General features: G+C 38.9%; 1 protein-coding gene across 1 annotated transcript in view; it reads left to right on the top strand.

Moving 5' to 3' along the window:
• galnt16 (UDP-N-acetyl-alpha-D-galactosamine:polypeptide N-acetylgalactosaminyltransferase 16) overlaps positions 1-15,933 on the top strand; it is a 36,768-nt gene that overhangs the window by 9,426 nt on the left and 11,409 nt on the right. The window contains exons 4-6 of the mRNA XM_085390675.1: positions 79-146; positions 4,191-4,256; positions 11,273-11,394. Of these exons, the coding sequence (XP_085246801.1) occupies positions 79-146; positions 4,191-4,256; positions 11,273-11,394 (256 nt within the window). The remainder of the gene's footprint in view (positions 1-78; positions 147-4,190; positions 4,257-11,272; positions 11,395-15,933) is intronic.

The following is a 15,933-nucleotide window of genomic DNA, read 5'->3' as shown; positions in this document are numbered from 1 at the left end:
TATCACAGCACAAATTTCCCTGCCATGGGATCAAGTCTTATCTTATCTTATCTTATCTTATTTTCTTTTCCCGCTCAGTGTCCTGATGCGAAGTCCGCCATCATTGATTCAAGAAATAATCCTGATAGATGACTTCAGCTCTGACCGTGAGTTTTGTTCTTTTTGTATCTGAACTGCTGCTCAGAAAGGCTTCAGATGAATGCTGAATAGATGTTGCTCTGTGCCTTTTGTATGTACAAAATAGAAAACTGTTAAAAAAGTATGTTAATTCTGAGTTTACGGCTTGTTTCTGCTGTCTCCATGGCAACCCCCACCCACCTACCCCAAAAAAGAAAACTGTAAAAAAATTATTTGAAGCAAACAAAACAAAGAAACTGAAAATGGAAATAAATATTAATATAAAATGAAAGCTAAATTTGCTCAAAGATTCTGTACTGTGCTTGTTTCTGAGAACTTAGATTTTATATTTGGACTAATGGTGCACATTATTATTTCGATTTTTCTTAATTTATTCATTTACTTGTTTATGTGGAGTAACTTTGAAGCTACTTTCATGGAAACACTGACACTGAATTATAATTCTATAGTTCACCTTCCCTGTGAAAGTTGCTGTGAAAAACGTTTCAAGACATGCAAACACAGTCAGACGTTGTAAAATCTGACTGCATAATACAGTGTTTTTGCTTTGGTAGCCTCAGGGGTTGCCGTGCAGAGTGTCCATAAAAAGTGAGGAAACTGGACAAGTGGAGGACAAAAGGCCTGCAAAGACCTGACGTAGCACACAAGAGATGCATCAGGCCCTTCAACTGATCATCTACTGTCTCAGTGGGAACCTGGTTTTCAAAATAAAGGAAAACAAGGAGAAAAAGCTGAGATGTACCAAATTGTATAGTACTTGAACTGTAAATCAGTGTTAGTAGGTCCGAATTAATTCAAATGATTTTGGTTCAAATCATCAATATGTACAGAGGACGTCAGGAGAGATTACAGAAGGAAGACAGTGTAAAGTAAATGGTAAACTTTAAATGGACTAGTTCTTATATTCCCTTTTTTTTTAACTGTTCCTTCTTATATTTCTAAAATCCTGACTTTGATGCCGGAAGGCAGTTAAGCATGTATCAGCGTGTGTGATGAAAATACCAACCAGTCGGGAATCCAAATTACTGGAAAATTGTAGGAGGGAATAATTTCAGAAGAAACGAGCGGCCTTTTAGGTTTGTATTGCTCATAGGAAATCAGAAACTTAATGACAGGTGGCTGCTTTTTATATGTCTGAGGCAAATATGAAAAAATGTGAACGTAAACAACAGCTGTAGCAGAAGTGAGCTGGAGAAACACACGAGTAACAGCCTGGAAAGAGAACTAGCAGAATCAGTTTAATTCATTCATTTTGAAAATTTTGAGTTGAGTTGGTTTAATATCACCGTAAAAAGTGGCTGATGTGGTTTATGTGGCTGTGGAATTATCGGATAACCACACTTTAGTAATTATTCCCCTTTGTCAGCATCGGGCTGAGAAGTTTCATGAGCTCATGTCGCCAGTGCCTTCTGTAATTACCACCACATGGATCCTCTGTCTGTGGGAACAGCACGGCGACCTATATCCACGGTGTACTAACACCCTCACACGTGCATTCGTACTCGGAGGTGTCAAAGCTGGCCAGACATCTAAACAGTAGTGTCTCAGTGGCAGGAGCAGCGGGAGCTCTGTAGCCCACTAATGCCTCATTTATCCCTCGTCTCCTGCTGCCAGTCTACCTGCACCTTGGCTGTACCAGCAGGGTTCACAGTGAACAAAGGGTTCTTAAGCTACACTCTTAATCTCTTCCCTGTTTTGGATTTTAATTCCCAGTATTAATTATCATGTGAACCAGTCTCAAACACACTTTGGTTCTAGTTTGTGACTTTTAGTTTCGACTCAGTCTGACTGTGAACCAGTGAGCCTCCAATTAGCTGACTTCTCCAGTTGCTGCACTCTAATGGGTGCCATTGTTACCAGTTTCAGACAATTAACACAACAGCTGCTACAGTTTTGAAACAGGAAGGTCCACAGCATGCTTTGTTCCTCACATATTGTTAGTTTTATTTGTTTTACTTCTGTGAGATAGTAAAGGAGATTTTTTCCTGTAGTTTCTGTACAGTTAGAATCTCTCACCACTTAGACCCAACATTTTTACTCTGGGGATTGTTGCAGTGTATGTATTACCTAATAGTCATTCTGAAGCTGAATCCTTTACAGTGTTTTACAGCAGGTTTCAGCTCATTGTTAGAGGTTAACTTTTGTGTTTTGATGAACTCGCACCGCTGTCATAGCAGCTGGTCACAGCTGGCAAGTCCCACGTGACAGATCAGTTATTGCAGGCTTAAATAAACAGAGATTTCCACGCTCTCACGGCAGCCACTTCAATATTATACATGTCCCGCTGTATGAGCAGCAATTGTCTGATCATAAAGGTTCAGTTTACCAACATATATGATAAAATAAGCACGTTTTTGCTTTTCTTCATGGATTTATTTCCCACTCTGTTGTAATATCTTCACCGAGAAAAAATGTAGATGAATGAGTGAATATATTCAAATCAGGGCTGCTGTGTCAAGTGTGCAGGTGGAATTTAGAGAGACAGTCAGCCGATGCAGTGAGAGTGTGAGCTGATTTGTTAGTAGACGTGACGGTGTTGGAGGATGTCGGCCAGCAGCAGCAGGAGGGATTGTCCTGGCCGAGCGTAATCCTGTTAAGGCTCGCCCGCTTTAATCACAAGGACATGGTGCTCAATCAAGGACAGTGATCTTTACTGCAAGCCTGCATGTGACTCCAACAGTGTGGAGACAGGCATACACTGGATTAATTAATATTTACAGGACTCAGATAAGCTCAGTTTAAACTTAACAGATTCACACAATCAGTCAAACTAAAAGTCCTGGGTTTGAATCCACTGGCTGGTTGAGTTTGTGGAGTTCTTCCCATGTTTACGTGGGTTCTCCCCGGGTATCCGATCTTCTTCCCACAGTCCAAAGACATACATGGGTTAGCTTAACTAAAATAAAGGCTGTATTGGCTGTAGGTGTGAATGTTGTCTGTGACCCTGAACTGGGTCAGCAGAAAGAAACAGATGAGATGATTATCTTGTTAATTCAGAAAAACAGGATAATATACTGTAGTTTAAAACGATAACTCACAAAACTCTTAAAATTGTCATTTTTTTGTGTGTAGTCTGGGGGGAAAAAATTCCCTGATGCAAACAGGCTTTCACACACTCACATGCATGCATACAAGCTTATACAATCAGGCTAAAAGTGTACAACATCTGTTCGGTGGGAGTGATCTATGACTTTTTGCTGTTCTTGCCCGAGTCTTGTGAGTCTTCTCTACACACACCAGCTGTCCCCCCATTAGGAGCAACACTAAAGCCATACACATGCACGCACACACACCCTCTGACTCTACAGTCTACATGCAAACAAACAGGTTTGTACACACAGCAAATTTAATCACAGAGGATTACAACTTGTCATGCTCGTTTCTGTCAGCATAAGGTTGTATCGCTGCTCGGGAGGGGGTCTGCTTGATCTCTCCACAATCCCTCAGCAAGATCACAAACACAGACACAAGCACACACTCTCTGCTGCTAATGCCAATCTTCCCAAGTGTGTGTGTATATGTGTGTACCTGTGCTTGTGTGTTGTTTGTAATGATGTCCACTACAACAGCAGCTCTGTGCCAGCTATGGCTCATGTAGAAACATGGAGTGGATGATGGAAGTTGGCTCGCTGGTGGATTTGTTTATGGAAAAAAGGATTTTGAATTGAATCATGCAGTGAGCTCTTTTGCTTGAACACTCTGACCTGTGCACTTTTTTGTGTTTACGTGTTTCTCATTATTATAGCCTAAGTGAAATGGATGCACCGATGGATGTTTGAATGTCTTTAGCTCATATACTGCAGCATTAAGTGACTTTTATCACAGCACTGAGTAGTGTGCTTATTGAGGGTGTGTATCCGTAACCATGCCCTTGTTTGTCTGTGTTTATGTCTGTTTAAGTGCACTAAATCCATGTAAGTGTGGCAGCGTGGTGTGCTTGTGGGTTTGGGTGAGTGACAGAGTGTGAGATGAGGCAGCGAGGAGAAATATTTTTCTCAGTGTGTGTTCTCCTTCCACCATAAAATGCCATCTCCTCTGCTCTCCTCCCCCAGCTGAGGACTGCCAGCTGCTCACTCAGATCCCCAAAGTGCGCTGCCTGAGGAACGGCAGGAGAGAGGGTGAGTGTGCGGGGACAAGGGGAACGATGGGAAGGGGGGAAAATGACTTAATGGAAAAGATATTGGACTGAAAAGGGGATGTATTTTGTGTGGCTTTTTTTAAAGGAATAACTCATAGAAAGACAAGTGAAGGCGAAGATGGTAAAAATGCTTCACATGACAGCAGATAGTCACTGAAAATGTGTGTCCAAAAATACTGGAGTGGAAAAAACAAATCAAGTGGAAAACAGAAACAGACCAAAAAGATATGAACAGCTGTTGTTTCAGTCATTTTATGTAAAAGGAAAAAAAATTATGTAATGAGAGCTAATTAATCATTTAGTCAATAACATCTGACAACACAGTGAAAAACAGAAAATGCTTAAAAAAGCGATTGTCACAGGAAAAAGTGGGCTTGTAATTGCTGATGGATGAGGCCAAATTGTAAGAATACACAAGAAACTGACAGCATCCAAAAGGATAAACACAAAGAGCCAGGGAATAAATGCAAGGACACAGAAGAAGCAGAGTTATTATAGATTTATTTATTTTTAATTTTGTTTAGTTTCAGTTTGTTTACTGAGTGAGTTTCTGGTTTTTATTGTTTTTTATTAACAGTTTCAGTGTTACTTTTAGTCTTTCTAATTATTATAGTATGTCTCAATAAACGTGTCAATGATTTATTTTTTACCAAAAAACCCCTAAAACTAAAGATATTTCTTCTGTATTTTTATTTTACTTTAGTGTGTTGTGTGAAAGTGTGTGAAACTAGGAGTGAAAAATAAATTTTAGTTGACTAAACTAAAATCTGTTTTTCACTCCTAGTTTTTGTTTTTACCGTGGGTTTAGTTAATTATAATGACCTTGACAAGAAGAAACAGGAACATCCACAGACAGCATGAAAAATGATGACAGGATCTACACCCGCCCCCTCCTGATTTCTTAGTTTTTTTGCTTATTAGTCTTACTTATGTTTTTCAGAGCATCAAGCAAATTATAATAGTAGGCAAAGATAACTTGAGTAAATGCAAAAAATAGTTTTTAAATAATGATTTTATTTATTAAGAGGAAGAAAAAGCTGTGCAAACCTGGCCCTATGTTAAATCATGAATTAACAGTGATTAACCACATTTTTTGGAAAGATGAGTCCAATTTCAGTACCCGCAGCCAGGCCTGAGTACTGCCAGATTAAATCCCAAAATCATTTAAATCAAACCCTGTCTGACAAAGTGTAGGAGGCTAAAAGACCTCAAAAAGCAACTCATGGTGCCACGATCTAAAGAAACAGCTGAGAAACAAAGTCATTGACTTCTATCAGTCTGGAAAGGGTTACAAATCCATTTCCATGGCAAATGGATAAAACATGGAAGAGTGGTGAACTTTCTCAGCAAAACGCATCGCTGACTCATCCAGAAAGTTTGAAGTAAAATATCCGGTTATGAGATTGTGCTTGGAAGCTCGAGCTATAATCCAAGGAAACCATCCAAAGTCCACTTCTAAATGGCTTAAAAAAACAAAATGAAGGCTTTGAAGTGGCCTAGTCAAAGTCCAGTCCAGACTTAAGTCCAATTGACATCATTTGGCATGACCTAAAAAGACCATTCATTCTCAAAAACCCTCCAATCTGACTAAATTAAAGCAATTATGTAAAGAAGAGTGGGCCAAAAGTCCTCCACAGTGATGTGAAAGTGTCATTTCCAGTTATCACACATGCTTGAGGATGAGTAGAACCAGTTATTTGGTCTAGGGTACAATTACTTTCTCATAAAGGGCATTTTGTTTCCATTAATAAATTAAATAATCCTTTATATTTTGTATTTACGCAGGTTATCTTAGTCTAGTGTTAACATTTGTTTAATGATCTAAAGAATGTAAGTGTGACCAAAGAAATAAACATTTAAAAATACTTTATTATCCACTGTATACCTACTGACAGCTGATACGCTGTATGGAGTACTGGGAGCTGCTTGGACATGTAGAAGCCACACCCTGAAGCTCCCAGTGCACTGTTTCTCTGCCAGAGGTGGTATGTAACTCTGCAGTTACCTTGTCAGCAGCACGGGGGCGCCTTTAGTGCACTATATGTTTCATAGCTCACTGACCCCGCTCTGTAGCTTTATGTGGTCTGCCACTTCCTGATTGAGTTCCTGTGGTTCTTGAACACTTCTGCTTTTCAGTAATATCACTTACAGTTGATGAAGGAATATCTGCGAGGGAAGAAATTCAACAAGTTGACTCGTCACAAAAGTAGCTTCCTACGACACTAGAATTTGGCGTGCTATTTAGAATGATCCATTCTTTCACAGATGTTTGTAGAGGCAAAATGCACGGCTAGAGGTGGTCAGTATAGTGTAGGTAACTGCAGACAGGTTAAAAACTAACACGAAAACAGTAAAACATCTTGAAAGTTGTTCAGAAATCCAGAAAAACTAAACAGAGACCAAAACTGAAGAAAACTGAGGCAAAATATTGTTAAAATAATATGACGTTAAAAAAAGAAAACTGACAAAACATAAGACTCAAAACTTAAGACACTAAAATATTAGAAAGACCTAAAAAGAAATCATAACTACAATATATTGACTAAAAGCTCAAAACTCAAAAATCAACATAAAATCTGATCCTACATAAACATAAAACAATCAACATATGCGAGTCTAAGGCAAATAGACAGTTATAGTAATTTTTGTAGAAGCATAGACTTATATATCATTAATATTATTAATTGTGTCACATGTAAGTGTAAATCCATGTTTCTGGATTTATCTGCATGCCTTACAGTTTGATCTCTTTTTTTCTGCCCTCTCACACCTTTCATTTGACTAAATTCTGTGGCAGTACTTATTAGAACCACTCACTTTATTGTTCGATCGCTCCTTCACAGGCACCTGAATGATTTTTATTCTCTAACTCTAGGATGTCAAACACAATGATTAGTCTGTCAAAGGGATCAGTCTAGCCCACTGCGTGGAAATTGTGGAAATGCAGGGTACAGTTTTTTTTTACTGTGTTTCTAACCAGGAAACATTTGTATTGCACGCTGTTAGAAATAGATGTGGGCTTATTTTATCCAGGCCTCAGGTCTGAATCATTGTCAGGTTTTCTAGCTTCTTACTAACAGCCTTTCCAGTGACCCACCACGTAAGCTGGTATAACCAACGACTGTACCAACTCGTTTCATTTTAGCATTGGTTTTTGATGACAGTAGACTGAATGTGGGAAATGCAAGTGGTTTTTTCTCTTAAGAAATCCCATTTTTGCAAATTTCTTCACACTTAATTTGAAGATACTGTTTTATGTGCCATTACTGAATGGTGTGCTGGTCTATTTGAGATTAATTTGAACCAAAATGAGATTCGTGCTCCAAATCAGGGAAGTTCGGCTGAACTTAAAGCTAAAATAAGTAGTGTTACTGTTTGATAATCCATTTTTCTCAGGTTCTTGCACTCACAGGAGAACACATTTTTTGGGCCACATGCTGTTAATGTCCGGCAGCAACAGTCCACAAGCCCAAGTTTAGCTTTCTTTACTGCCACCCTTAAAACCCACGTCCACAAATTATAATAAGCTTAATCTTAATCTATCTTTTTCATAGGCTTTCTCGTGTAGAAATACGCAAGAAGTTTTTTTAAACAGGATGACCCAGCAAAATACAGCTCTCTGAGAGTTTACTGAAAACGGTAAAAGCAAATAGTCCCTGTCCTTGTGACTGGATTGATTTTCAGCTCTTAATGGCTTCACACCTTCAGGCATCATTGACTTTCTCTGCTTTAATGCGTCAAACTGCTGCCAAAGGTCATCAGGCACTGAAGCATTAAATGTACCCACAATTACACCAAACAAGCACGAGCAGGAAGTCTTTGCTATCATGGGTGAGAACTGTGGAATAGCCAGTGTGTATCTAATATGTAGCATGTTCTGTAAATTAAGGAATTTTTCACATTGCTAGATAGATTACATACATTACATTTAGCAGCTTAATATGCAGTTTTTTCATCGTGTGTTGGTGTAAACTAAAAGCACACAGATGAGTAATCTATTGGCCTGACATTTGGTAGGTGGCCCTAAACACAGCACCAGATAAATTACTGTTTCTCCCTAAGAGGTGAAGTGCCTTAACTGACCAGGCGCGCAATCCTACTCTCAAATGTCACTTAGGTTATACTGGGGAAGGATGAAATGTGAACTGGTGTGATTCAAGCTCATTCATTGGTAAAACAAAGGTTGTGTTTGTGTAAATGATGTGCCTTAAACTGAGCACTGCTTATTCTCATGAAGCTTCTGTCAAAAGAAGCTTCGGTTAAACGTCATGCATCAGAATGAGGAAGAAACTTGATTTTTTTGAGTATTTCAGAAACTTTTGATCTATTTGAACTTTCCCACATGCAGAGAATGATCAGGAAAAGAGAAAACAACCAGTGAGCAGTAGTTCTCTGGGTGACAAAAAAGCTTCAAGCCTTTGGGAAGTAACAACCAAGTTATGCAGAAGAGCACACTGGTGCAGGAAATTGAGGCTATAATGTGCACAAGATTGCCAAAATTGGACAACAGAAGACTGGAAAAATGTCGCTTGGTCTGAAGAGTCTCAATTTCAGGTGCAACAGTCGGATGATAGGGTCATAATTTGACTCATCAACGTAAAAGCATGGGTCTATCCTGCCTTGTATCAGTGGTTCAAGCTGGCAGTGAAGGTGTGATGGAGTGAGGGATATTTTCTTGGCACACTCTCAGCTCATTATTGTTTAAATGCCACAGCCTACCTGAGTATTATGGCTGACCACATCCACCTTAACCTTTATGATCACAGTGTATCTTCTGATACCTGCTACCAACAAGAAAGTGCACCATGTGACAAAGCTCAGATCCTTTCTTGGTTTCTTGATAATGAAAATGAGTTTAAAAATGACCTCCACAGTCACCAGATCTCAATAGATTATATAAAGGATGTGATGGAAATGGAGATTCCCATCGTGTATGTGCAAACGGCAACGGTGTAATGCTATCATATCAACAAGGATCAAAATATCTCTGAGAAATGTTTCCAGCAGAATTAATTAAGAACTAAGGCAGTTGATCCTTGTATTAGCAATAAGGACGGTGAATGTTTTTCTTCTTTTCTTCTTCTCTGTTACAAAAGAAAGGTGATAATTCTGAAAATCATCCTTTGAATTATTCAGAGAAACAACCTCCTCTTGAAACACTCAGGTTATTCATGATCAGCTCAGAATTAAGTTCTGGAACTCTTGTTCTATTAAAAACAAAAAGCATTTAATAAATTTGTGTTATTTTAACAATCTTTGACAAAACTCTTAAGATAACGAGCTCGATCTGTTTATGGATGCTGCATAAATATCAAAGACAATTAACCTTTTCCACATATCCAGATATTACCGTAACTGGAGGCGTACTTGGTGAAAAAGAAAACTGTTTTCAGTGCCCCCGTGCTTCCAGCGAGTCTGCCTTAAATGTGAACTCTTTTAAAGTAGGTTTTTCCCTCGGCGTCGCTGACGGGAGTGAGACAAGTTCTGGGATCTACTTTAGATAAATCCAAATAACTAATGTCAATTCTAGAGGCTGTTTATTCTCTACTTGCTTGTCCAGCTTAAGTCAAACGTACAGTATGTATTCCAGAAACATGGATGAAGGTGATTATCATCATCATATTTTATCATATAGCACCAATTTAATAAAGAAGAAGAAGCCAATGCTTTTTCTGTCAACTGTCAATTACAATGCAACAATCTAGAAAAACTGCAGGCAGGCCAGGTCAGCGCCCAGACAGTTCTGCTATGAAGCCATGCTGTTGTAATAAATAAAGTGGTTTGGCACTGCAGAACAGTTTTCCACTCAGTCCATTTTAAATTCGCTTTGGCCCAAAGAAGACAGCAGCATTTCTGGATCATGTTCATTTATGGCTTCTTCTTTGTATCATAGAGCTATACCTGCATTTGTGGATGAAACAACAAACTGTGTTCACAGATGCTGATTTCTGGAAGTGTTCCTGAGCCTAAGCAGTGATTTCTATGACAAAACCACAACTTTTGTTTTAACACAGTGCTGCCTGAGGGCCTGGAGATCATGGCCATCAAATATTGACTTTTTAGCTAGTTCTTGCACACAGAGATTTCTCCAATTGTGTGTGAGATATTATATAAAATAAAGGAAGAAGGGGAAAAAATCACGAGACCTAAGTAGGGTGACTTTGTGTCTGTGTTGTTCAATTTATGCAGATCCAGATATGAGGGCAACCTCATCCTTGAAATGACTCACCATCTTAGTGATGGTGATTCATTTTGTCCATTTAAGAGGGCAGTTCACTTTATATCTCAAGGAATACATCAGGTTTTCCATCACATTTATATCCCTTCTGTCTATTCACGAATAAGAGGTTCCAACCAGAAGAATGTTACACAAAACCACTATTTTTTCATCCATGTTCATTCTAGGGTCTCTTTTATTTGGTAAAATGTCGTCTCTCCTTAAGAAAAGTCTTTAAACATACTGTATTTCCTCAAAATGGTCTTTTAAGTCTTTTCAAATAACAGGGTGCAGTGTTGCTTATTTGTAATGTGCAATGGATGAGAAAGATTAAAATACTTTCAGCCATTTTTTAAATCAGTTTGATACAGTTATTTTAGATGTAAATGTCATGACCGTGTGAGTGAGGAACATCCAGAACATGATGACATGAGGAGGAAACAAAGGAGTTTGTAATTATAACCATCTCGGTTTCAGAGATACAGACTTTTGCAGATATCAATTCTCCTAAAGCTCATTCAGAACGGCTACTAGAGTGATTAATAGCTGTCCACAGACTGAAGAATAGTTATTGTCGACAAAAAAAATGACTATGACATCTTAGATCAATATAAAGCATTTTTAAAAGTGACCCAAGATGTCACCAGAAAATGTGATTTCCAGAGATTTCTTTTAAGGATCAGAGTCTTGAAAACAACACTTGCATTAAACAGCATCAGTTTAATAAAACTGTGTCCATCTGAGCAGTTTGAGACTTCAGTGTCATGTGTTTCCTTCAGGTCTGATCCGATCACGCGTGCGAGGAGCCAACACGGCCTCTGCTTCGATCTTGACCTTTCTGGACAGCCACTGTGAGGTCAACACTGACTGGCTGCAGCCTATGATACAGAGAGTCAAGGAGGTACAATCGCACATGCTCACACACACACTTAGTCAGACACTTAAATGCATGCTGCACATATCCACACGCACAACCTCATGCATATGCTTGGAGGCGGAACATTTATTTTCTTCTCCGTGGTAGATTTTATTGACTGTGATGCAATATGTTGGCACTGCGTGTTGTTAAATAAACACTCAATTTGTTCAGCTAAGATTCAAGTCAGACTATAGCAGATGTCACACGCTGCTCTGCCGCAGCTGGAAAAAGTTTGGTGGGCTTTTTCCTCCTCAGGCTGTTTTCCACTCTGTCCTTTGCATGAAATCACTTCATATAGTTCACTGAAATTGTGCTATATATAGTTGTCTCTGCCTGATTTGGGTTCATTTTTTCTTATTTGCTTAACACATTGGTCAGTGACACTTGGGAGCTGACTTTAATGAGACAAGATGATGATGATTACTGAGTGACCAAAATCCTAATTAGCTTCTCACAACTGAGTCTCCGCTATAGAGGAAACTCTGAATGGGATAATGAGGGAGTGGTTTGGTTGAGTTGGCTGCTTTGTGTAGCAGCTGTGGTGCCGTGGACTGTTATTGCATTTATTCTTACAGCATTGTCTTTAAATCAATAACACTCTTTGTTAATGACAGATTTTCCTGATTCACTGCCTCTTAAAAAAATAATTAGGCCGTCCATCAGGAGCACTATAATACTGTCACATCCGGCCGCAAGTGTTTTACACTTCAAAATATGATGCGATGCCAGCCAGTCTTCATTATGTGGTGGATTTATTTATTTATTTAAAATACTGGTGGTATTTCCATGTGAGCTTTCTTGGACATTTCAGCAGTAAGCACTCACTGTTTCTGTTCCAGTCTGCTTTCTTTTTCTCACAAAGTCACACAAGTGAGGTACACAGAGAATGGAAATACAGAGCGGCACAAAATCGTGTGCAGAGATGAATGTTTAATTCCTATAAAGTGAGTGTATTGATATAGTTGCGGAAAGAAATTCATCACCTGCTGTGACTGTCTCCTCCCTGCCCTGACATTATTAGCATCCTGTGACTGTGACTGGTTATGGTTGAGAACAACTGCTGATGCCCCCCCGCACCAATCTCAGGCTGTCCCAATGACTCTAGTCAGCAGGAGCTGTTTCATTTCACATTTCTCTTAGTAATCACCTTTCTCATGTTCATGACTCGCACTAATGTGTGACACTGTGATGTAGCTCCTGCAGTTTCTTCCCCGTCAGCAATGCACTGTTTCTTAATTTTCTTCCTGCTTGGCATTTTAGCAGCATGCTTGCTTCTCCAGGCTACAGTACAAGAAAAGAGTTGAGAAAAGAAGAAATATCAATACTTTTCTCAACTTGTGGCTTGTTGTTTTACTATACAAGATATCTGGCATCTCGAATTTTCTTTTTGGGGTATTTTTGCCTTTATGTGACAACACAGAGAAGACAGGAAAGACGGGAAAGAGCACAGGGCGACACTCAGCAAAGGGTTCCAAACCTGAACCCAGGCTCCTGTATTTCAGCTGTATAGCATATGGGCTCCTGCCCAACCAGCAAGCTCAACTGGTACCCAGTGAATTTTCTTATTCACCTAATTACAGTATACCTGTGAGGTTGACAATAACATTTGTTTCAGTGGTGTGCTTTCCTACTTCCAAAGGACATAACAAAGATCCTTGTGTTATATTTATTACTTCTCTCCTGTGTCCTCTGTATATGTTATGTCATTTGAGTTTTGCATTTTGGATTCTCTTTGGATTAGGTTCTTTTTACTAGCTACTAGGGATGGGAATTGATAAGAATTTAATCATTCCGATTCCACTATTGAAATTCCCATCAATTCAATTCCTTATCAGTTTTCTTATCAATGCTCAATGGGGTCTCACTGTCTCTGCTTTGAGAGTCACCACCATCTCTAAGCAGCATATCAAAGACATTACATTCATGCAAATTAATTGCATGTTGTTGGTCAAATGTTTGCATGTTGGAGGTATAGGCTACACTGGCACACATCAACACAAATCCCTATCCTAATGAGAACACACGTATGATCTTTCTTTTATGCTGAAGACTGTCTTTCACCGCTCCCCAAGTTAATCTTAGTTCTCTGTTCATTTTTCATCTTATTTCCTGTTTTACTCTGGTAGCTCTTTGGTCTTCTGTATCTTGTCTAGTTTACTTCCCCTGTTCATTGTCTTGATTAAATGTGTATAGTCCCCACCTATTTGCACTTCCCTCATTATCAGCTGTGTATATGTTGTCTCAGTCTACTTTTGTCATGTCATCCATGTAGCTGTGTGTTTCTTAACCGTGTATTCCCTTTTTTTCCTGACTTTGTTTTCCTGGTCATTTCTGATATTTGGATCCCCTGGCTTTGCTCCTTGTGGATTTTTGGATTTTGAACTCTGGACACTAAGCCGCTGCATTAAATGCCCACTTTGTGTTTGAGTTCCATCTACTTCATCCGGGTGCATCTAAAATCTCCATTCCACACAGCTGGATATAAAAAACAAAACAAAACAAAAAAAACCAGCAAACTTCACACATCTGGATCCTATGCAAAATCAAAAAGCAAAATTTCAGCCTTTAGGAGAGTTCTTCCACTATATACTGTAATGCGTGAGTTTCAACAACCTACCATTGTTCGTTATGACCACAATCGAGGAGTTCCTCAAGTTTGAAAAACTCTGGGCTACTGTTTATTAATCAGATTAAATTAGGGCACAGAGAGACACAGGGAGGACAATTCTGATGTCCACCATATGTGCTCATTTCCCCGATAAAGGACTGACTAATTTCTTGCCAAGAGTTCAGTGGAAAAGCTAAAACATGAAGACTAAAAAACATCTAGCTAGGGATAAAATCCATGTAGATTACATGTTTGACCCTTTTTCTCCTCAAAGATGTGCTTAAGATGTTCTCTTTGGGATTTGAATAGTTTTTCCAGCTTTTTTTCTTTAACCTTCATGCTAAGCTGAGGTTAGAATCTCCTGACTCTACTCTGATATTAAACGCATAGACATGAGTACTCTAACAGTCTTCAAATTTAATTCTTGGCAAGAAAAGTAGTATATCTCACAAAAAGACTGATATCCATAGATGCATCCCTGTCCCCTTGGCCTTCCTTGAAAAGAAGACTAAGTGTTTATCTGCAAGAAATAAAATAGGGCTTTATTTTGCTGAAGGACAAAAGTCTTCTGTTTGTTTAGAAAGTACAGCAGAAAAACAGCACCCATTCAGAACCTGCATGCAGGACAAATGAAGCTACAAGCTATATAGTCAAGCCACATATCATGTTTCTTCAGTGCAAACCTCACAGTTTATAATCACAAGACTCGACACATTGTGGGTGTGTGCGCAAAACTTGTTTGTGTTTCTTTGGCTTTGGACAGCTGTGACTCATCCAGCTTGCATTACAATCTTTTAGCTCATGACAGTGCCGTCCTCAGTGATAATTTACCAGCCCCAGAGTTCAACTGCACTCTGCCTTGCATTTGTTCGTGTCCCAGAGACCAAACCCTGGTTTTATTAAAGCCTCTGGGGGGCAGAAATAATGATGAATAATAATCTTCTCTGTTTTAACTTAATTATGCTTTTCCTTTGTTAATTAAAACCAGCAGGCGTAACAGCGTAATTCAAATGTTGCTAATGTGCAGCAATGAGCTTCTCACTGACAAATGTAAAGGGAACATGATTCAAATAATTGTCTGGCTAATCTTATGTGGTCACTTTACCTTGCTTGTTTTCATCTTCACTGGCACAGTTTCTTTAACTAAATTATTAAATCATAAAGAATAATTGTAATGCTCTGAAGGAAAAGTCTAATATATATGGGGGGTTAAAACATGTTTTACCGCAGCATGAATTGTCTGAGTTTCATTACTCAAAGGCTACGTTCACACTGCAGGCGAAAGCGCATCAAATCCAACTTTTCTGACCCTATGCGACCCATATCCGATCATGGTATGTCAGTGTAAACGGCACAAATCTGATATTTTCAAATCCGATCTGGATCATTTTCGTATGTGGTACTGAGTCCGATACATATCTGATGTGAACAAGCCGACAAAAAAATCGGATTTGATCAAAAAATCAGATTTGATCAAAAAATTGGAACTGAGCATTAAGACCTGCAGTGTGAACGTAGCCATAGACTGATAGCATTCCTGGGTGATAAAGTGAAGAAACAGAGATCCTGACATATCAAATGGCAAGAGCGTATTGTGAATTCGTCGCCTGTCTGTTCCTCAATATGATTGACAGAGATCAGAATCATAGACTATGAAAGAAATGTTTGGACTGACAACACATTTTTGTATTATTGTGTCTAAAATACAAAATGGTATTAGGAGACAGGACAGGGCTAGCTGGTTATCACACTAATTATGGTGGATAGCTGTGTAGCACCAGCTGGCATGATGTTAATATGTTGATAGCACATTTTAACAGAATAACACACACACCTGTTTCAATTAACAAATACTATTTTACCGGCAGAGTACTGTGTCGTAAATTCAAACACAGAAAAAAGGTGACATTGAT

Source organism: Rhamphochromis longiceps, linkage group LG19, assembly GCF_057381845.1.
Source record: "Rhamphochromis longiceps isolate RC_006_pf linkage group LG19, R_longiceps_female_GT1.1, whole genome shotgun sequence".
NCBI classification, from domain to species: domain Eukaryota; kingdom Metazoa; phylum Chordata; class Actinopteri; order Cichliformes; family Cichlidae; genus Rhamphochromis; species Rhamphochromis longiceps.
The sequence above is the reverse complement of the archived record's forward strand: the minus strand, read 5'-3'. Positions and strand labels throughout refer to the sequence as shown.